This window comes from Aotus nancymaae, unplaced genomic scaffold (genome assembly GCF_030222135.1).
Source record: "Aotus nancymaae isolate 86718 unplaced genomic scaffold, 86718_ANA_hifiasm-v0.15.2.pri h1tg000077l, whole genome shotgun sequence".
NCBI classification, from domain to species: domain Eukaryota; kingdom Metazoa; phylum Chordata; class Mammalia; order Primates; family Aotidae; genus Aotus; species Aotus nancymaae.
This window is the reverse complement of record NW_026988492.1, coordinates 3,277,914-3,300,275: the sequence shown is the minus strand read 5'-3', so window position 1 is coordinate 3,300,275 and position 22,362 is coordinate 3,277,914. Positions and strand designations below refer to the sequence as shown.

The 22,362-nt window shown below is 42.7% G+C and overlaps 1 protein-coding gene across 2 annotated transcripts in view; it reads right to left on the bottom strand.

Moving 5' to 3' along the window:
• The window catches only part of NRP1 (neuropilin 1), a 157,154-nt gene that overhangs the window by 30,884 nt on the left and 103,908 nt on the right, over nt 1-22,362 (bottom strand). For both annotated transcript variants that reach the window (XM_021665169.2, XM_021665170.2), the window contains exons 7-9: nt 18,387-18,542; nt 13,966-14,110; nt 5,919-6,250 (exon numbers count right to left, since the gene is read on the bottom strand). In XM_021665169.2, coding sequence (XP_021520844.2) covers nt 5,919-6,250; nt 13,966-14,110; nt 18,387-18,542 — 633 coding nt within the window. The remainder of the gene's footprint in view (nt 1-5,918; nt 6,251-13,965; nt 14,111-18,386; nt 18,543-22,362) is intronic.

The following is a 22,362-nucleotide window of genomic DNA, read 5'->3' as shown; positions in this document are numbered from 1 at the left end:
CCAGGCTGGTCTTAAACTCCTGGGCTCAAGTGATCTGCCTGCCTCGGCCACCCAAAGTGCTGGGATTACAGGCATGATGTCATTTCTGAGAAACTTCATACACTGAGGCTATATCAGAAGCTGAAGATTTCATGAGACATATTTTTAAACCATATGCTGATACCCCTTGGAGCAGTGACACATTTATCACTTCCTTGAGGTGGAGGAAGATAACAGAAAGAGAACTTGCCATTTGTTGGTGCTTAAAGTAGACACCACATTTTCAAAAAATACTCCTGTTACGTTTTCTTAAATGAGAGGGTCCTAGTTTTGCTAAAACTTGGCCCTCTAGGAGAAGAGGGAGGAATGACATTTCTGAAGTAGGAGATAGTAAATTTAACCTAGTGAAACTGTTTACTCGAGAACTTGGGTTACTCCAATCCATTGAAATGCCTGTTTATTTAAGAAGTATCTTGGGAGGCAGAGGTGGGTGGATCACGAGGTCAGGAGATTGAGACCATCCTGGCCAACATGGCAAAACCCCATCTCTACTAAAAATACAAAAATTACCTTTGCATGGTGGTGTGTGCCTGTAATCCCAGCTACTTGGAAGGCAGAGGCAGGAGAATCGCTTGAACCTGGGAGGTGGAGGTTGCAGTGAGCTGAGATCGTACCACTGCACTCCAGCCTGGGCGACGGAGTGAGACTCTGTCTCAAAAAAAAAAAAAAGATGTATTGCCAGTTGGAGTCATTTGTAGATAAAAGACCTTGTCATGTCAGGAATGTATCAGAAGTCCTGAATTCTGAGTAATGTTCTGATTTGTAGTTGAATGGCATTATGAGTTGGCATTTTTCTTTCTTTCTTTTTTGAGACAGGGTCTCTCTCACTCTGTCACCCAGGATGGATGCAGTGGCACAATCACGGCTGAATGCAGCCTGGACCTCCCTGGGCTCAGATCCTCTCACCTCAGCCTCCCAAGTAGCTGGGATTACAGGCATGTGCCACCCCGCCCAGTTAATTTGGGATTTTTTGTGGAGACAGGGTCTCCCTATGTTGCCCAGGCTGGTCTCAAGCTCCTGGATGCAAGTGATTCTCTCGCCTCGGCCCCTCCAAGTGCTGAGCTTACTGGTGTGAGCCCCTGTGCCTGGCATGAGTTGGCATCTCTTTTGAAGTGTGATCCTGGCTTGAAGTCCCTGTGACACTTTTCAGGAGCTCTCGGCCACCCACTGCCAGTGCCGCTGCTGGCTGTTTCCTTTTCACATGCACGAGTAAGTCAAAATCCTTGCTGGAATTCTGAGAAGACGGAGCAATGATTGGCCTGTTTTCTTTTTCAAGAAATGAATGAGCCTCCTTACCCTCTTCTCCAACATCATTCTTAATCCCATCCTGAATGGGACAAGTCGGAGGGGGAGGAGAAAAAGAAAATTGTGTCATCATAAGGAATGTCCTTTTAGATATTAAGCATTGCAGGACGTTTGTTAGAGTAAGGCATTGTTCTAACTGCTTAAAATCTATTAACTCATTTAATCCTCAAAACAACTCATGTTGTCATCTTCCTTTAATATTGAAAAACCATAAAAGACCATTGAAAAACCGGGTTCTCAATTTTTTTTTTGAGACGGAGTTTCGCTCTTGTTACCCAGGCTGGAGTGCAATGGCGCGATCTCGGCTCACCGCAACCTCTGCCTCCTGGGTTCAGGCAATTCTTCCTGCCTCAGCCTCCTGAGTAGCTGGGATTACAGGCACGCACCACCATGCCCAGCTAATTTTTTGTATTTTTAGTAGAGACGGGGTTTCACCATGTTGACCAGGATGGTCTCGATCTCTTGACCTTGTGATCCACCCGCCTCGGCCTCCCAAAGTGCTGGGATTACAGGCGTGAGCCACCGCGCCCGGCCCTCAATTATTTACATAGAACCTAATCTATGATTCTAAACTCATTCTTCCACTGAAAAAAAAATCTCTAAGGTGAAAAAAAAAAAACTGGTAAAATGGTCAATTTCAGAGCAGCACTTTTTTTTGAGAGAGAGAGTGTTGCTCTGTCACCCAGGCTGGAGTACAGTGGCGTGATCTCAGCTTACTGCAATCTGTGCTTCCCGGGCTCAAGCGATTCTCCTGCCTCAGCCTCCTCAGTAGCTGGGACTGCAGGTGCACACCAACATGCCCTGCTAATTTTTGTATTTTTAGTAGAGACGGGGTTTTGCCATGTTGGCCAGGCTGGTCTTGAACTCCTGACCTCAAGTGATCTGTCTGCCTCGGCCTCCCAAAGTGCTGGGATTACAGGCATGAGCCACCATGCTCAGTCACATATTTTTTCTATTATACAGAGATTTTAAAAACATGTTACACTTAATTTTACAAATGAAGATAAATTCTCCATGAGGATAAATTCTATATATCCTCCTTTTTCAGACAAGGAAACTGAGGCACAGAGTGGGCAAGTCATTTGCCTGTGGCCATACACACAGCAAGTGGCAGAGCCAGGACACAAACCTAGGCGGTCTTAACTGGCTCCCTTAACCACACCATGATGATGCCTCTGCCCTTACAAACCATCTAGTCCAGTCTCCTCATTTATTTATTTTTTTCAGAGGGAGTCTCGATCTGGTTCCCAGGCTGTCGTGCAGTATGATCTTGGCTCACGGCAACCTCTGTCTCCCAGGTTCAAGTGATTTTCCTGCCTCAACCTCCCAAGTAGCTGGGATTGCAGGTGCCCACCACCACCCCCGGCTAATTTTTGTATTTTCAGTAGAGACGGGGTTTTATGTTGGACAGGCTGGTCTCAAACTCCTGACCTCAGGTGATCTGCCTGCCTCAGCCTCCCAAAGTGCTGGGATTATAGGCGTGAGCAACCCAGCCGGCCACACATTTCGTTTCATTAATTTGTCTTTAATTTGATGCAAATCGGGCTAGTGGACCTGGTAGATCAGATGGAGTGGCTGGCCGGCCCCAGGCCATGCCAGTCAGGAGTGGGAGCCATGCCTAGTAGCTGTGTCAAGACATCATAAACCAGTCTAATATGTGCTTGTTCGGTGGTGGAAATGTCATAACGAAACAGTGGAAGCATGTCAGTGAAAACAGATTGGGTGCGTTGCAACAGAACCAGCGGGTTTCTGAGTTCTAGAAGTAAATTAATTGGCCTTTTCCAACTCAGAACAGCCTCTTGGAATTTAAAAATGCATTGCTAATATAGGCCTGCCTCTTCCAATTATAATTTCTTTCTATTTTTTATCAAGAGTAAATTCACTATTGGGGTTCTGCGCTCTTTATAGAACTGCAATCGCTGCCCGTAATTGAGACCCTGACGCATATTATTGTTAGGCCCAATTAAGTTGTTGTCAGTAAGATACTAATTATAATGAAAATACCATTACTACACATGTAAGTTCTGTCTATGTGAACATACCTCCAAAGATCACAGGAGAAAAGCATTTATATCTATGGAATCTCAGGCTCAGCTCTTCGTTTTAACTTGAGCAAAGAACACAGTGTAAATACATTACAAAAGCTGTCAGTGCTGTGCTGGGAAGAATATTAGCAATGGAAACCCATCTGGAACTAGGCTAACTTTGATATAATAAACTTGCTTATGAATTCTTTGTGTTCTGTTGCTAATTATGTTTTAGAAGCTGAGGACTTTGAGTGTTTGGATTTTCTCTCCGTTGCTAAAACGTCTAGTTAATGCAGAGATTCTGATATAGCTTGCCCATGACACGCTATTTTGGGAGTAGAGAGTAAGGAGAGGGTATTGAGGATTTAAAGCCATCCAAGTGCTGTGGATTTCACAAAACAGAGCGCTCACTTTACTTTTACATAAAAGGTAGCTGGCCTCTTAAGAGGTAGCCTTCATTTGTAACATTAAATAGAGCATGCTTTTAAAATCTTCATATATTTAAAAACCATGTACCACTCTAAAATGGAAGGTTTTTACCCGTTTCTTTTTCGTTTTAGAGATTTTATTTCACTGGAAGGGTGGGTTTAGGAATCATAGATTAGGCTGAATATAAACAACGAAGCTTTCGGTTTTCAATATCATAGGAAGATGATCATGATGGATAGAATCCTATTTTAGAAATAAACCCTAACACGTTCAACGGATCTTGAGTGTTTTGTGAAAGCTGAAAAATGCTTGTTGGCTTCTCGTGGGATTCTGCGCTCGATTTCCTACAGAAGAGTGATAGCTTCAGATCTGGTGCAGGCGCATGAATTATATAGAGACGGGGAAGCACGTGATGCTTCGTATCAAAAGCATATGGCGGCTTGTTTTCTTTCTCTCTCAGAGCCTAGTGTTGAAGAACATGTCACACCAGCACGCGCTGCCGTCGCCAGCAGCAGGAAGTTGTTGATTTGCGGCATATTCACACTTTCTGATGCAGTCAGAGCGCGTTGCTTCTCAGAAAAGATCCACTCAGAAGGGAACTCCACTTTCTAATGTTTATTTTACTTTTTCTCTCTCCCGAACGAGAAGGGAAGAGACAAAGGGGGAAAATGAACTGGACGCGAGAAGAAAGGTAGCTGTGCAGAGAGAGAAATACAACACTGAAAATACGTTAGAAATGGCAAGTCAAGGAAGGGAGAGACGGGAGAGAGAGTCAGGTATTTCCGATGGCACCACCCTATCGGCGGCCAGCTGCTCTAGTGCCAGCCGGCAGCCTGTGAGGGACAGAGAGCTGTCCTTGGAACCTCCCTATCTAGAGGTAGTAGAAGCTGGCGGCACAGCCCAGACTGCTGCCTGCAATGCCTCTGGCCTGAGTCACTATATTAAGCCATACTCTCACACTTGCTTAGAGTGGGAGTGAGGGTAATATTCCCTCCAATAAGCTAAATCTTTGAAAGACTAAGACCAAAAGGCCCACTGTGTTGGTGTGAGAAGTATCATCACTGACTATAACTCCCACACTGCACGTAGAACAGGCTGTCTGTGGGTTGGTACAGATTTGAATCCTAAACCAGCTCCCGGGTCACCCACCGCACTCCAGGGTGTCCTTTCCACGTTGCTGTTGTGTGCTCAGGAAATGCAAATAAATGTAGCCATCACTCTAAGTAAAATACAATGACTGAGGTAGATCAGTTTGGTTGAAAACTTATACCATACGTTTTGGTGAATGTTGGAATATTTTTGTGTTGAGATTTTCCTTTTCTTTCCACTGGATTATCAAGAGCCTACTGCATCTTAAAAGGTTTCAATGCCTAAAGAAATACACTTAAGCAGTATTCACAATAGCTAAAGATGGCGGAGACTCAAGTGCCCGTCAGTGGGTGAATGCATAAACAAAGTGTGGAATAAACACACAGTGAAATACTATCCAGCCTCGCGAAGGATGGAAATTCTGACGCAATGCTACAACACTGAAGGACCCTGAAGACGTTGTCCTAAATGACATAAGCCTGTCACAAAAAGACAAATACAGTGTGAGGTCCCTAAAATGGTCGAATTCATAGAGACAGAAAGTAGAGGTGGTCATCTGAGGCTGGGGGCAGGGGGGCTGGGAGTTGTTGCTTAATGGGTGTAGCGTGTCAGTTTTCCAAGATGAGAAAGTTCTAGGATTGCTTGCACAATATACACATACTTAACACATTGAACTGCATACCCAAATGACTGGGAGACGTCTGCGCGGGGTTCTGAGCGCTGGCTGGATGGCTGCTGTCAGCCCCCGGTTTCCCTGTCTCCTGTTTGCACATTGAGCTGAGCGTCCTTCCCTGCAGGGAGGGAATGGGACCAGCAATGCAATTCTTTTGCATGTCATCTCACACATCGCTTTCCATGCCATATTCCTGCCTTCCTAGAATCAAGGGTCTTACTGACCCCATCACACACCTCCTCTGATATCACAGCTGGAAGGAAGTAAGAAGAAGCCCTTCCTTGGGAGAATGCCAGAGGCCCTTGATTGAAGCCTAGGACCTGAGGGACGACTTCCTCCCGGTCCCCAGCCCTCACCTTTGCCTTGTGTTTGCTGTCGTCCATGATCATCTTCCAGTCCGAGCCGTTGTTGCTGTACCCGATCTTGAACTTCCTCATGAACAACTTGGTCTCTCGGTGCTTCCAGCCCTGAATGATGATTCCCGTCACGATCTTCTCCTCCCCGAGGTCTACTTGGAGCCACTCGTTGACGTAGGAATGAGGTGCGGGTGGCAGTGCCCAGCCGGAGCGACTAGTTACCAGGCGGCTGTTTTCAGGCAACCAGTTTCTGTCTCCTTGGTTGGATGATGTGATCTGGGCATCAGAAATAAGTCCAGACACCATACCCAACATTCCGGAGCAAGGGTAATCTGGGAGGTGAAATGAAATAGATAATGTAAAATGATTTTCTGGGCGACTCCACGCTAAGAAAGAAAATACAACATATGGAATCAAGACGTGACCTTGTACCCAATCATACACAATTTTCAGTCTCTGGATTATTTGACAGTGAACCTTCCCTCCCTCACACCTTCCTCCTGCTGTCAGAATTTCCATCTCTACACTCAGATCCCAGGAAGGCAAATCTTCAATGAGAACATCCATCTCCCCGGCTTTGAGGTCTTCTAAGTTTACTATGCATATTCTAGGCTCTTTGGTGCCCAGAATTCATCCCTCGATCAAGTACAGACCCTGTCTAAGAGAAGTTCACTGTTTATGACAGATTGGAGATATGAAAATAAGTAAATCCAACAGCAGGAAAGTTGCTAAAACAAAGGTAAAGAGACAGTGAGGCAGAGGCAAAGAGAACGAATGCATGACTCAGCCTGCAGAGGCAAGAGGGGCCTCCCAGGGGAGATGGCATTTGAACTGTGTGTGGAAGGACAGTGATCATGATTCCGCCCCTCAGCTGTTCTCCCCACCCCTATTCCTAATTGCATTGGGAACTTTCCACATGAATGTCTCATTGTCATCTCCAATGTACCGCAACCAGACTAAGACAACATTCCGGAACAAGGATAATCTGGGAGGTGAAATGAAACAGATAATGTAAAATGATTATCTGGTGGATGCTGCAGCCATTCACTGAACCCTGCCTTTTAATTGGTGACATCACCAATCAGCCAGTTCCTGCTTAGTCATCTTGTCATTTCCGTTTTGCTGCCAAATCCTGTTATGCTTTTGTTAAGTAAAGGAGAGCAAGAGAATTCTTGCTGCCACCTGCCTTTCTGCTGGCGTTATCCTGATCTGAGCACAGGAGCTTTCGGTTGGCCTCCAGACCCCATTTTTGAATCACCACTACAGCAACTGCTCTTTAACTTTTTAGAAAATGTTGCTTTAACCATGCCATTCTCATCCTCTAAAATCTCCACTGCTAAGTGAAAGAAGCCAGACAAAAAAAGGACAAATACTGTTTGATTCCACTGATATGAGTAGGCTATCAGTAGATCAGTCAGATTCGTAGAGACAGAAAGCAAAATGGTGGCTGCCAGGAGCAGAGACTGGGAGAGCTAGTGTTTCATGGGTGCAGAGTTTTAGTCCAAGATGATTATAAAATTCCGGAAATAGAAACAGGTGATGCTTGTGACTGTACTTAATGCAACAGAATCGTACACTTAAAAATGTACAATGTAAAGAGTAAAATGGTTAAAAGTGGTGGAAAATTGTTAAAAGTGGTAAATTTTAGCCGGGCGCGGTGGCTCACGCCTGTAATCCCAGCACTTTGGGAGGCCCAGGCGGATGGATCACGAGGTCAAGAGATCGAGACCATCCTGGTTAACATGGTGAAACCCCGTCTCTACTAATACAAAAAAATTAGCTGGGCATGGTGGCGCGTGCCTGTAATCCCAGCTACTCAGGAGGGTGAGGCAGGAGAATTGCCTGAACCTGGGAGGCGGAGGTTGCAGTGAGCCGAGACCACGCCATTGTACTCCAGCCTGGGTAACAGGAGCGAAACTCCGTCTCAAAAAAAAAAAAAAAAAAAAGTGGTAAATTTTATGTTACACGTATTTTACCCCAATAATAACAGAGATGTCTTAAAATTTACCATAGCTTTCCATTATTGATAGGAAAATATCAAAACTCAATCTGGCATTCAAGACCCTCATTTTGATTTCATCTCATTTGCCTAATTTGATTTCCTATTACTGACAATACATCCCAGTTAAGAAATCCTTTTCTCATACACTACAGACATCATCTTCATCATTGCCCTTGCTCAGAACCCAGCTTATGAAGAGCACATAAGCTCATTCCCAGCTCATGAAGAGAACTTTTCAAGCTCCTCCAGCTTTTGTTCTGAGCTCTCCCTTCTCAGAAACATGATGCAAGTGGCACAGAGCTCAGCAGTCCAGTGCTCTCTAGAGGCTTCGAGATTGTTAGTCATGCATCCGCAGCTAGGTTATAAGATTTTTGAAGGCAATGAACAGTATCATAGACCTTTTTATGTCTTCTAAAGCAGCCCGAGTAGCTTTGAGCACAAGGAGAGTATCACTGATGAATTGAACGGTGGCCTAATAACAAAACGTCCGACACTTCAATTACTATCCTTTGGAAACTGTACATCCCAATCAAGGACATGGGCAGGAATGATAACCTATTTTTCTTTGAAGCAACTCAATTCTGCACAATATAATCAAAAGTAAGCCTAAAAATATACCTACTCTTAAGTGAGAGGCAAACATCTAATGCAATTAAACTAAGTCCACGTCGTCAGCTGAACCTTAAGAATTAACCCCTCAAACATTTTGCATGTGAGTTAAACAATCCAGATCATGTCATTTCTTTACTCAGATGTTCAGTGCCTTCTTGTCTAGAAATTACCCATGTAATTTTCAATCAGGCATGCAGGTCTTCCATATCATGTCCTTGCAAGGCCTTTCCCCATTAACCCTTTTACCAGTGCCAATCGACATGAAGAATATCCTTACTTCTGGGAGTTTAGGGCTTTCTTTCTGTTCCCTCCACAAGGAACTCCCCATCATCTTACCCTTTTCCATTATCTGAACTGCTTAAAATCCTGACCTGTTTTTGAACGCCACATCACTTATTCAGTTTTTCCAGTGGCTGCAACTGGACACAGTTTCCCGTTTCTGGGCCTTTTCACACCACTTTATCTGCATTTCTCTCTCTCTCTCTTTTTTTTTTTTTAAGATACAGAGTTTCACTGTCACCCAGGCTGGAGTGGAGGGGTGTGATCATGGCTCGCTGCAGTCTTGAACTCTTGGCCTCAAGCGATCCTTCCACTTCAGCCTCCTGGGTAGCTAGGACACGTGTGGGTGCTACCATGCCTGGCTAATTTATAAATTTTTTGTCTTGCTCTGTTTCCCAGGCTGCTCTTAAACTACTGAGCTCAAGAGATCTTACCACCTTGGCCTCTCCAAGTGCTGGGGTCAAAGGCTTGAGCCACCACACCCGGCCCTCAAATGTCGATGAGCATATTTAGTTCTTTGGAATGCTGCTCTCTGCCTCCCTAGATTTTAACTTCTTTGAGGACATGAACTAAGTCATATTTTTTATTTTCTATGACTCTTCATGCCCTGTTTTATACATAGTATTTGCTCAACAAATATTTGTTGAATGAATCAACTTCTTAATACAATAAAAGGCAGCTGTCATTTGCTCAAGTGCCCTTTCCTGTAATTCAACCACAGTATTTGCTCCAGGCTGGGATCTGGAAACCAAGAAAAAACTCAGTTGGGATTTAAAAAAGATTTACAAAAACAATCTTACTAAGGGACTATGAAACTACGGTGTTAAATATAGAGTGCCATTTTTTGGCCACGGCGGTCATACCTGCCTGATTCCACACCAGCTTTTAGAAAGGCAATGTTTAGCTGGTAATGGGGACCAGATGTTACCATTTGGAGGAAAACATAATTAACTTGAATACTGTAAGGAGAGCAGAACTGTCACCAGATTAATGCCCTTTTGCTAATGCAGACTCGGCTGGGGCATAATTTCCGTATTCACAGACCTACTGATGCCCTGCCCCCATTCAGCCAACATAGCCCTGGTGCAAAGTGTGACTGTTATTTCTTCCATATGGCTGCCTCATTAGAAAGAAAAAATGAAGAGGCAACTTGATTTGCCTTTGACTGAAAACTATGTGACTCACTTTTAACAATAATTTGGAGAAAATTTACATTAACAATTAAGTCAAGGTTTGAATAAGATGCTAGTGTTTAACTCTGTCCCTTCATAGCAGGCCGGCTTAGATGTAGTTCAGCCTGGTATAGGTCAAACCCTTTGGAAATAGTGTTGCCAGATTTAGCAAACAAACAACAAAACAAGAAACAAGATGTCCAGTGAAATTAGAATTCAGAGAAATAACGAATAATTTTTTAGCAGACGTACATCTCAAATATTGCACGGGACATATTTATTCTAAAAAAATTATGTCTTGTTTGTCTACATCAAATTTAACTGGACATTTTGTATTTCACTTGGCCACCTTGTTTGGAAAGCTTAAGACTGATTCAGAATAGAAGGGAGAAATGAGTTTTGTAATGGAGGATTGAGATGGTTATTTTCAGTGATATTATTTCACAGTAAATCTCTGTACTCGGCTCTAATGGAAAACCTGAAGTATACTGGTAAATCAAATATCCAGTTAACCAATTTCCAAAGAATGAGAAAGTAATAACTGCATTCGATGGGAAAACCTGAATGAGCATAATTTAATCTTTTCTTGATGACTCAGAAAGTACCCCTGGATATTATGGTGGCTGAGATCATCATTGTGAAATCTGATTGACTTAGGATAACGTGAATATGTGTGGAAGTGCCGGGTAACAGACTTCTGGTTAACGGCACAAGATAGCAGAGTTCATAATGTGTTAAGCAGCCATCGTCCAACGTGGTTTTCATCAATTTCCATCTCTGCCAAAATGATGAAGCCTACTTGGTCCAAATAATGAAAATATCCTTCATCAATCACCTAGAAAGCAGAATGGTTTGTCCCAATCTTATTTTCTTTATATCTCTATATGGTGACAAACTCTGAATTTTCCAGGTTTACTATATTTCTAAAAAATAATTTCTGAGTCAAAAAAATTAGGGTGAAACTTGGGGCTCTAGTGGCTTTGGAAGTCAAGTGATGTGTTCACATGGGAACTTTTAATTAGGTAGGCTTAAACAAAATCCGGATTGAATTTGACTACTCAACAGGGTTAAAATTTGAGTCCAGTCATTTGTTTCTCAGAAGGCATGGATACAACTGCAATTCATTCATTCAAAAGTAACCACCAAGCATTTGTTGTGTCCCAGGCATACAGGACACAGTGGAAAATGAGGCAAACAGGTCCCTGCTCTTCCGGATCATCTGGTCCAGTAGGGATACTGTAGTCCTCTTTTCATTAATCTGCACTCCAAGGGAACCATAGCCTCAAAAAGAAGAAAATTCTGTTTCTGATCACCAAGAAGAAAACCTTGAAATTACTGTCTTATGAGAGGCTCTGCTTGCTGAGGCATTTTCTAGGTTCAATATATTGGGTGCCATGTACTATTTTAATCTACTGGGTACCATTTAGTGAGCAGTTACTTTAAGCCTCGGGTGTTCCAAATTTTCTTTCATTTACTCCTCATTATAGTTGCATTAAGGTGAACTTCACAGATCAGAAAATGGAGATTAGAGTGAGCCTCCATGTCTTACCCACAGTCAGTCACACATTCACTAGGCAGACAGTCCACAGTCAAGCCTGGATATGTCTCCCTACCTTCTGTCCATGTGACTATCTTAGTCACATGTTAGCCTCTCCAAAACCTGCCTATGGCAATTATTTGGAGAGTAGAGCCCTCTTACTAGACAGAAAATATTTAAAAGCATAGCAGGGACCGTGATTAACAGACTAGCGCTGGGAACCAAAAGGAAGCGCTTTATTTGAAAAATGAGTGACAATTACGTATGAAAATATTAGGATATGCTGTTTTAGACATCCATGTTTACATAACTAGATCATTTAACTATTTTTAAAAATTGAACAAATTATTTACTTTCTTTGCTCACATTCCTAGAATTACCTCTCAGGGAAATCCTTGTGAAAATTTAAAAGGACAGTTTAGGTATAAAAAATATTTTATTCAACTAAAATGAAACGACATAAATCTCTAGGAGCCTGGAAATTCAGAGTTTTGACTAACATGTTTGGAGTCTTTATGAAGTTTACCTCATTTTTTTTTAAATATAGTGACATGAGATAAGGTTGAAGAAATGGGCCAGAAATTTCCACCCAAACCTCAAATGGCCTTGTTTCTACAAATTTATGGATAGCAGCACAAATTTGTAATGCTCTGAAAATGCTCTGCTCTGTCATCTAACTGCTGATTGAAAATAAAGCCAAGGTTATATCTAACTTTTCAATGTCCTTTCTTCCTTCAGACCCCTCTCCACCCCATTCCTGCCTCTGAGGCCTTGAACTTTCTAAACCTTAGGTCCTAAAATAATAAACAAGTCTGTCTATGAGACAGAAATAAATAAATTTTTCATTAAAAATCAGATGTTGGTTTTACTTTCCACTCTGAACTCTACTGTAAACAAGTGTAGTATCCCCTGTTCATTAGCTCTTCCCAAAATGGCTTGTAATTTCGTGGAACATTGCCAAGGTGATTTTTTTCCCTTCCAAAGTCAGTATTTTTCTTCTCTAAAAATAATTAAACTAAAGAGGATAAATATAAAAATGTGGAATAAAAAATTAAGTGGCCTAAATACATAGATAACATAATATTAAAAGGTAGTTCAAAGACTTTCAGATATTGTTCACTTTTAATTACTTTTTAGTGAATGGGTCAACTGATTCTGTCTTTGAACTCTGAAGCTTACCAAGAAGATCACATTGTTCTGTTTTTTTCGTGGTAGTAGTGGTTGTTTCAATAAAAATTTGGCAATGTATTTACTAAAATGGAAAGGGATTCTAATATGACTGCTCTGTACTGCAGAATATAACAGTCATGCAAGAAAACAAATGGAAAGGCTGGATGCAGTGTCTTATGCCTATAATCCCAGCACTTTGTGAGGCCAAGGCAGGGTGGATCACCTGAGGTCAGGAGTTCAAGACCAGCCTGGGCAACATGGTAAAATCCCTTCTCTACTAAAAATACAAAAATCAGCCAGGCGTGGTGCATGCACCTGTAGTAGCAGCTACTTGGAGGCTGAGGCAAGAGAATCGCTAGAATCTAGGAGGTGGAGGTTGTAGTGAGCCAAGATCATGTCAGTGCACTCCACTTTCAGTGACAGAGTGAACCTTGGTCTCAAAAAAGAAAGAAAGAAAAAAGATAAAGCTGGCCAGGGGCAGTGGCTCACATCTGTAATCCCAGCACTTTGGGAGGCTAAGACGGGAGAATAGCTTAAGCTATCCTTATTTGATTATTGGAGTTTGAAACCAGCCCAAGCAACACAGGGGTTACAATTAGTTGGCCATACTGGTGCACTCCTGTAGTCTCAGATCTACTCAAGAGTGTGAGGTAGGAGGATCACTTGAACCTGGAAGGTCGAGGCTGCTGTGAGCTATGGTTATGCCACTGCTCTGCAGCCTGAGTGACACAGCAAGACTCTGTCACAAAATAAATAAATAAATACAACTGTTGGAGAATGTTTCATGCAGTAGCTCCTTATTGTAAATCTACTAAGTAGTAGTCAGTACCCAGGAAGCAGAAATGGAAGGAATGGTACTTGCCTTCATGGAGCTTACAGTCTAGTGGAAAAGGTACCAGTAAACAAGCACCTACCTTGTCAGACCGTGCTAACTGCTTTACATCCATTATCTATTAATAATGCACCATCACAACTAGCCTGTATGGTGTAAATTATTACAACTATTTCCCAGGTGTGATAACTAAGGCTTTGAAAGGTAAGTATATTGACCAAAAAAAAAAAAAAGCCCCCCCAAAAAACCCACAAAAATTGCTAGTGAGTAGTAAGGCAGGATTTGAACTCAGATTTGTCTAAATCCAAAGTAGATGCTTTTAACTATCAAATAAAAATGATTGCATTTACAAACTTATTCACCCGGTATTTAAAGGTTTGCATAAATCAAAACAGGACAGTCTTCAACCTAGATGATCCAGTCTTCAATCTTCCACAGCTTACCTGTTATCTTGCAACCATATACTTCAAATCTCATAGATATGCCAGTTTCCCAAGTTGTAGGCTTGATCCGGACAAATCGAGTGATCACTGGTTTGGGAAATACTGCAACCACAACATCTGTGGGGTTGGTGTTTCCTTGAAAGACCTGTATGGGCAAAGAAGTGCCTTTCTTTAGCAAAGGCTTTGGATTTAAATCCAAAAATGTGTTTTCACAAATGGTTGTAAAAATTATTTACGATTTCAGCATTGTCTATCAAGGATGAGACAGCATTAATAACTTGCTAATTATTAGTAAAAAACTAACTAATAAAATGTTAGTTTTTTTCTATTAGCAATCAGAATGATGTCTCATACAGAATATTGTCCTAATCATCAATTCAATTTTCTGAGAGGCTAGAGCCTTTAAAAGCACTATTACATGGATAACACTTATTAAAGAATGCATGCTATTATCTAAAAAGTGTGAGACTATTAACTTTACCAGAGGACCAAAAGAATACTGTAGACGTGTCATGAGAACGCTCCCTGTTCTGCTTTCCCAAGAACCCCCAGAAGGGATGCTTTTTGAGTTCAGTGTAGAGTCTGGCTTTTTGACATTCTAGGTTGTGTTTCCAGCTATAGGACTAGGTCAAATAGCGTTTTCTCCTTTGACTTCATTCCTTGATGGAAGATCTTGTCCCTCACACTAATTCGTGACTTTAATCCTTATTTGATTATTGGTAAAATTATGTTTTAGTGGTCAAAGTCCAAACTGAGTTATAAATTATTTTAACTAAAAATGAGCTTTTCCAGGTCTTCTGCTTCAAGATTTATTTATTTACTTATTTGAGACGGAGTCTTGCTCTGTCAGTCACCCCAGCTGGAGTGCAGTGGTACGATCTCGGCTCACTGCAACCTTCAGCTCCTGGGTTCAAGCGATTCTCTTGCCTCAGCCTCCTAAGTCGCTGGGATTACAGGCACGTGCCACATGCCTGGCTAATTTTTGTATTTTTGGTAGAGATGGGGTTTCACCATGTTGGTTGGCTAGGCTGGTCTTGAACTCCTGACCTCAAGTCATCCACCTGCCTCTGTCTCCCAGAGTGCTGGGATTCTGCTTCTAGTTTTAAATGGAGTTATTTTATTTTAAGAAAGATGAGGCATGTGACAGCAAAGGTAATGCATGCCAGACATGAATGGACGTTTCCCGCAAGGACTCATGGGGCCAGTCTGCCCGGGCGAGGGGCTGCAGCAGGACTCTCCAGTAAGATCTCCGAGGACTAGAGACTTTGCCATCACAGAACACTCTGCTTCTCCTTTCCTGGATTTTACTTCTGCCTTGGGTTGGGAACAGCCAATGGGACGATGACACTTCTCAGCCCCGTGCCTTGTCCATTCAGCACTACGATTCTCTGTATGGGCGGGTCAGACCCCAGACCCCTCCTCTTAGGCTGCATAACTGGAGCACCACGGGGCCCACCTGAGGTGTGCAGCTTTCTCGCCACCTTTCCGGGTGAGGACCTGAGAGAGGTCTACAGCTTCCCAAGTCCTGCTCTTCACCCTGGGAAAAGGGGCTTGTGAAAGTTGGGCTGCTGTTTTTACTTTATTGAATTTAAGCGACCTGCACAACTAAAGGTGGTCAAATGCTTTACAGAGTTGGTTGTGGCTGGGTGTGGTGGTTCACGCCTGTAATTCCAGAACTTTAGGAGGAGGGTCACTTGAGGCCAGGAGTTTGAGACCAGCCTGGGCAACATAGTGAGACTCCATCTCTCCAAAAAACAAACAAACAAAAATTAGCCAGGCATGGTGGTGCACGCCTGCGGTCCCAGCTACTTGGGAGATTGAGCTGGGAGGATGGCTTGAGCCAGGAGTTCGAGGCTACAGTGAGCTATGATTGCACCACTGCACTCCAGCATGGGTGACAGAGCAAGACCCTGTCTCTATTTTTGTTTAAATAAGTCAGTTGTTAGCCTGATCTCTCTCTCGGGACTATCTGATATCCTCATTTATCCCAGCCTGTGATGGCCTTTTGACTTCTGCCCTACATCAGCAACTCTCCCCGGAAATCAATCCGTGTGGGAGCATTGTCGTGTGACGACGAGTAACGGGTAGCTGCCAGGGAAGGAGGGCCCCCAGCGATGCTGCTCTCCTTATGGGGGTAACCAGTCCATGTCCGAGGGAGACGAGAAGTCTGGCAGGAGAGCTGTGTGCTCTGGCACAGGCAGAGGGGAGGTGTGTTTTGTTCCCGCTGAGGGAGCCTTATGTTTGCTAAAATCATGTTTTACGCACATTCTCTCCAACACGAAGAGGGTTGCTGGAGTTGTTATTGGTCGAAAGCTGCACTCCTGGAGCAAAGTGGGAATGAGGGTAGAGGGGAGTGGCTGAAAGCCCCCAAAGTACAGAAGAAAGTGGGGTGGGCAATGATCATGGGACTCTAGATGGATGTTCTGATTTCACTTAGATTCAGCTAAAGGGCTCAGAACAGACGCCAACCTTCCTCTCTGCCGACTCCTTCCTTACTCCTGCCTCTCCCCCTGAAGCCCTTCTGTGTGCCAGGGAGATCCCAGGGCAAGCTGCATGCACTGTCAGACACCCCCGGAACCTGTGGGTGCTCTCCGATGGCCCCCCTCTTCTGGGCCATGCAAACTACCAGTGGACAACAGTTGAAGAAAACATCTTGGGGAAGTAGGGCTTACTTTTTCTTTCTTAACAGCAAATGGTCGTGTTGCTATTTCTTTTCATCCCTCTCATCTGCACGCGTTCCAGTATAAAAATAATAAAATACCAATTAAGTTTTCCACTTAACAGTATTTTAGACCTTTCACCTCACAGTTCTATTTTGTTCTTTTTTTGTTTTGTTTTTCACTTCAACCTTTATTTAAGTTCCAGGGTGCCTGTGCAGGATATGCTGGTTTGTTCCATAGGCAAATGTGTGCCGTGCCAACGTGGTTTGCTGCACAGATCGGCCCATCACCTAGGTATTAAGCCCAGCACCCATTAGCTGTTCTTCCTGACGCTCTTCCTCCTCCACACACCCCACAGCAGGGCCCAGCGTGTGCCGTTCCCCTCAATGCGTCCGTGTGTTCTCATCGCTCAGCTCCCACTTCTAAGTAAGAACGTGCAGTGTTTAGTTTTTTATTCCTGAAGTAGTGCTTATTTTTGACAGAAATAGCCTGAAAGTCTAAGGTCAGTTTTCCTGGCTCTCTCTGGGTCTGTGGCTGGTAGGTGCCTCATTAGAGTTACGGATTTTTTGCTTGCTTGAACCTAAAGTATGTCTTCAGAAATTTACTTCCAAACAAGAATCGGTCATAAAACTTGGGGTCAAAATTTATTCACTTCACCTCCATAAGCACTGACTAGGAAGGTTCTTCTACCCTAGACACACTGGTTCCATGTCCTCCAGGGCTGGACGGTGGCCTTGAACTTGCCTGTCCACAGCATTTTCCTCCTACAGAGCAGCTGTCTACCTGTAGCTGCTTCCATCTTGCCTGTCCTGTCCGAGAGTGGGGTTTCATTGCTAATCAAAGGGAATTAATAATTTTTCTCACTTCACACCCAGGAGGCTTTTCTCAGTTCCAGATCTACAAGGAGAAAGTCAAGTGCACGAATGCTCAAAAGAGAGACAATGACCGATTAATTGGCCTCTTCCCAAGCCCATCATTGCAAGCTACCTGGATCTTTGCTCCTATCCTCATCAATTTCCTGTGTTTTGCTCGGCCTCCAGGGCAAGCTTTTAATTTCTGGGAGACGGTGAGTATGAATTCTCCAAAATCTTTTGATTAGAAAATCAGAGCCAGTGTAACTTCAAATAAACAGGCAGGCTGAGAAAAACATCTCCGTTCCAAATGAGCTAGAGCAGAGCGCCCAGGGACGTGGTGTGGTCTGTGCTGCCTCCTTGGTTGAACGCAGTGTGCAGGGAGTGGGTTATTTGTGTGATCTGAGGGAACACAATGAAATGCCTTTAGTTCCATGCCTTCTTACAAGAAGTGGTCAAAGGCACTTGTAAATTACTTTGTGAGCCACAGTGGATAGATAAAAAGATGTTTTCTAAAACTAGCCCATTACAGAGAGAAAGAATCTACAAAATAGAATGACGAAATAGAGGGGAGAAAAACAACAAAACCCCAAATTCCTCAGGTTCTGAGAGGACAGTGTTTATCCCATGCATAATCTGTATTCCCCGGGGAAGCTTACAGCAATGTTTGAGTCTGACACTTAATTTGGCCACTATTGACTTTTCTTGGAAGCATTCGTATATTTCCTCCTGGCTTCTGGATCTGAGAACATGAGACCTCTTGGTCAGATTTAAACCTCTAATTGCACTTTTCATTTCAAATCAATTCAAAAATAAACCAGGCCAGACAGAAAGCTCCCACACAAACAAGTAAAAATTGATCATCCATTTAAAAGACTGCATTGGTAGCGGCGGAGGCAGCCTAACTTACAATAGGTTTATTTCCTTCTTTTATGTTGATCCAGTCTTCCCCGTTGGAGCTGATGTCGATCTTGTAAGTCTTAACGTAGTATTTCTTCTTCGTTTCTTTTGAAATGGCGCCCTGCGTTCCGACGGCCGTGACGAAGCGCAGAAGGCCCAAGTCTACCTGTAAGACGAGCACAGGTGTGGTCAATGCACCAGCCCTGCAAAACTGTAACCCAAAAGCATCTTTTCTAGTGAGCTCCACATTGCGGCTTTCATCCAGCTGGGATCAACAGGGCCTGATTCTATCCGGTGTCCACAGTCCCTGACTCCCCACTTCCATTCCTTCTAAAGAAAGGCAAAGGCATGATTAATGTAAACCAAAAATAAAATTCGAAGCTCCCTGACCATCTACATGGACACCTTGCCCCAGCAAGGGCATTCCAAAGCTAACCTGAAAAACTAGTTCAGGCCATGATAGGAGGGTGTGGGGGTTAAACAAGCCTCATTATTATACTCTCCTCTCTTGGAATTACTAATAGAACAGACTCTTTAAGTCTGATAAGAAACATTTACAATGTATTCTCTCTGAAGCCTGATACCTGGAGGCTTTACCTGCATGATAAAACCTTGGTCTTCCCAATCCCTTATCTTAACCCCAACATTCCTAAGTCTTTAGACAATAACTTAACTCTTTCAACCAATGGTCAGTCAGAAAACCTTTGAATCCACCTATGACTTGGGACCCCTGTTTCCATATGTCCCGACCTTTCTGGACCAAACAATGTACATCTCATATGTATCTGATTGATGTCTCATGTCTCCCTAGAATATAGAAAATCAAGCTGTATCCAGACCACCTTGGGTTCCCGTCCTCAGGCCCTCCTGAGGTCTGTGTCATGGGCCACTGCTCACTCATATTTGTCTCAGAATAAAGCTCCTGAAATATTTTACAGAGTTTGACTATTTTGGGGACGTAAGACAGCATGGCCCTAAGTTGGTTTCCATTGTTAGGAGGAAGGCCGGGAAATGACCTTTCTCACTGTTGCAATCAGGGCTGCTTGACCCCTGGTGCAAAAGAGAAAAGTGGATTCAATATCATGTCATTATATTTTCTAAGAGATTAAACATACTTTCCAAACTGCACATTCATATATGCCATCGTATGAAGAGAAAATCAAGACAAACAAGATAAACTCACACAATGGATAATGGAGAGGCCTGGACCTGAATTCCTGTCTAACATAATCCTGTTTGCCCTCTGTCTTCAGCATCCTACCTCCTTCCAAATGAAGGACAGACTGAAACAATACTGACTTGAAAGCACTAAGGGTCTTGTGGTTTGGGAGATAGGCCATAGATTTATAACCTGGATGGAGTAAAGAGGAAGAGGGTAAAGATTTCTGTTTCAGCTTCAGATTTCTTCCCTCCCCACATGTTCCTGTGGCCTCTCTCCTTGCAGCTCTGCTTGAGAAGCAGGTGGATTCCACGCCATCACGTGGGGAAGCCTGATGCTTCCAGGAAACAACTTCTTGGGCTTGCCACCTTCTCCTGGTAAGTTTCCAGTGGAAAAGCTCCTCAACGCGACAGCCCCGCCTTCATGTTTCACTAGTCTATCTCACATCCCTGAAGGGTGGGGCTCTCGGAGGACATCTGAGTAGTGATGACCAGAGAGGGCAACTGAAACCTCAGGGTCTGTGGTTTCTTCCCAGAGCTCGGTGATGTGAATGAGAAGGAACGGATTTAAGCAGCAAACACTCAGTGTTCTAGTCCAGGCTCTGCCATCATCTGTAGGCTTCTGAGCCCTCATTTGTAAAATGAAGGAGTGGGATTAGATAGCTTGGAAGACCCGTTTTCACTCTGACTTTCTATGATCCCTTCTTTCATATGTGTTAGAGATGTTTCTAGTAGAGCAGATTTTTTTTTTCCCTGTAACTTTCCTTATTATCAGCATTAACAGCTAAGAAAAATCTTGAAATCAAACTCATTACTAATTTCTATTTAATAGAGATATTTTTAGTTTATTTTAACACACTCGATTATTCCTATAAAATTATTTGCTCCATCTATTATATGCCCAGCTTTATGCAGAAACTTAAAAAAAAAACACACAAATAAATGGCAAATATTTTTTTAAAAACCCAGAAAATAGTTACACATTACAACTATTAGCATTGACAAGATATTGCAACAGTACATTGATCGTTAGGAGGTCGAGGTGGGCAGATCACTTGAAGTCAGGAGTTCAAGACCAGCCTGGCCAACATAGTGAAACTCTGTCTCTACTGAAAACACAAAAATGATCTTGGCGTGGTGGCACGTGCCTGTAATGTCAGCTACTAGGGAGGCAGTAGATTTTCCTGAGGCAGGAGAATCTTTTGAACCCAGGAGGCAGAGGTTGCAGTGAGCTGAGATCTCGCCACTGCACTACAGCCTGGGCAACGGAGACTGACTCAAAAAACAAAACAAAACAAAAACCTCAACCCCTTTCCCAACTTTTGAATCCTGCTTTCCAATTGCCATATGACAACTCAATTTTCAGAAAATAGTATTTCAATTAATTCTCCAGTGCCCATAGGCCATGATCACTTAAAGAATTTCCATTTTATACACAGCCTGCCTCACGGAGGCATATTGTCTTTCATGAATTGCTTTTTTTCTGAAGGCCCTTGGAGCAGTCAAATCAACATGTTGTCTACATCCAGGAAAAACAGCACATAGAAGCCAGTTTGAAGTTATAGAATTAAACAGTAGTAGATTTCATCTGGAAAGGACGGGGCTACCATTCAATGCAAAATAATCTTTGTTTCATTTCCCTAGTTTTAAAGATATAAACTCTGGGCTCTATGTGCTTTTGATTTAAGAGAAAAAGGAACAAGACTTTAATAGAATTTAATATTTTAGAATAATAACAGTAGATTTTATAATTTTAATTTGACAAATAGGTATTTTACCAACACACTCTTATGAAGTGCCTATACTTGTTTACCAAAATTTGCATTCGTTTTTCAGAAGTGAACCATGGTAGTTTGATGAACGTTTTAAACTTCCTACAAATTTCAAAAAGGGGAGGTGATCCATGATTGTCAGATTTAGCAAAGAAAAGTGTAAGACCTCAGTTAAATTTGAATGCCAGGTAAAAAATTTTTGTTTTTTTAGTATAAGTATATCTCATGCAATATTTGGGCTATACTTATACCAACAACTGATTAATTGCTTACATAAAATTCAAGTTTAAATGGATTTTCTGTATTCATGTTGTCTGACAACCCTAAATCTCACTATATTCCAGACAAATAGGTGATTTTAAGTTGCTGCAGAAACTCTGATTGCATAATGCTGCAATCTGAAAGTTAATGGGTACTCTAAAAACGGTTGCTCTGAACAATTTTAACTGTTTTCAAATGCTCTCAGAACACTTAGCGCTTTTCTGACTGTCCATTAAGTCATGCCCAATGCCACAGCTACTTTCAAGCTGAAGGGTCCTTAAAATCTTGAAGTCCAAGGGAGCATGAAGCAGAGCTATTTAAATAAACTCTTCCTGTCAAACTTACAGATGGCTCTTTAGTTTGGAAATGATTAAATTCCCAAGAGCGTGTATTCAGCTTGGGTTGATTTGAAATAACCCTAGAACTTCATTGCTTGGCTGTCCTTTTTCTATTTTTTAAATTTTGGTTTTTGGAGTAAGATTTAATTACCAAGTAGGAAACAAGTTAACTGGTGATCAAATAGAAGATGCCTAGGCGTTAGGAACAGCTGACATCAGAGGAAGAAGCAATTGACTGGAATTAACTAATATCCTACACAGGAAAACGTCCAAGGCCGAAGATACAAAGGCCCCCAAAGCATACGTATGAATCACTCATTAAAAAAGAAAGATATTTTCTTTTCTCAACAGCAATGAAATGCATCGGCAGCCTCCTCTTGTAATTGCATAGTTTCCTGCTGTGCTTTACAACTCTGCAGATTCTCTAATTTACCACACGGGGTTACTTGAAATTTCA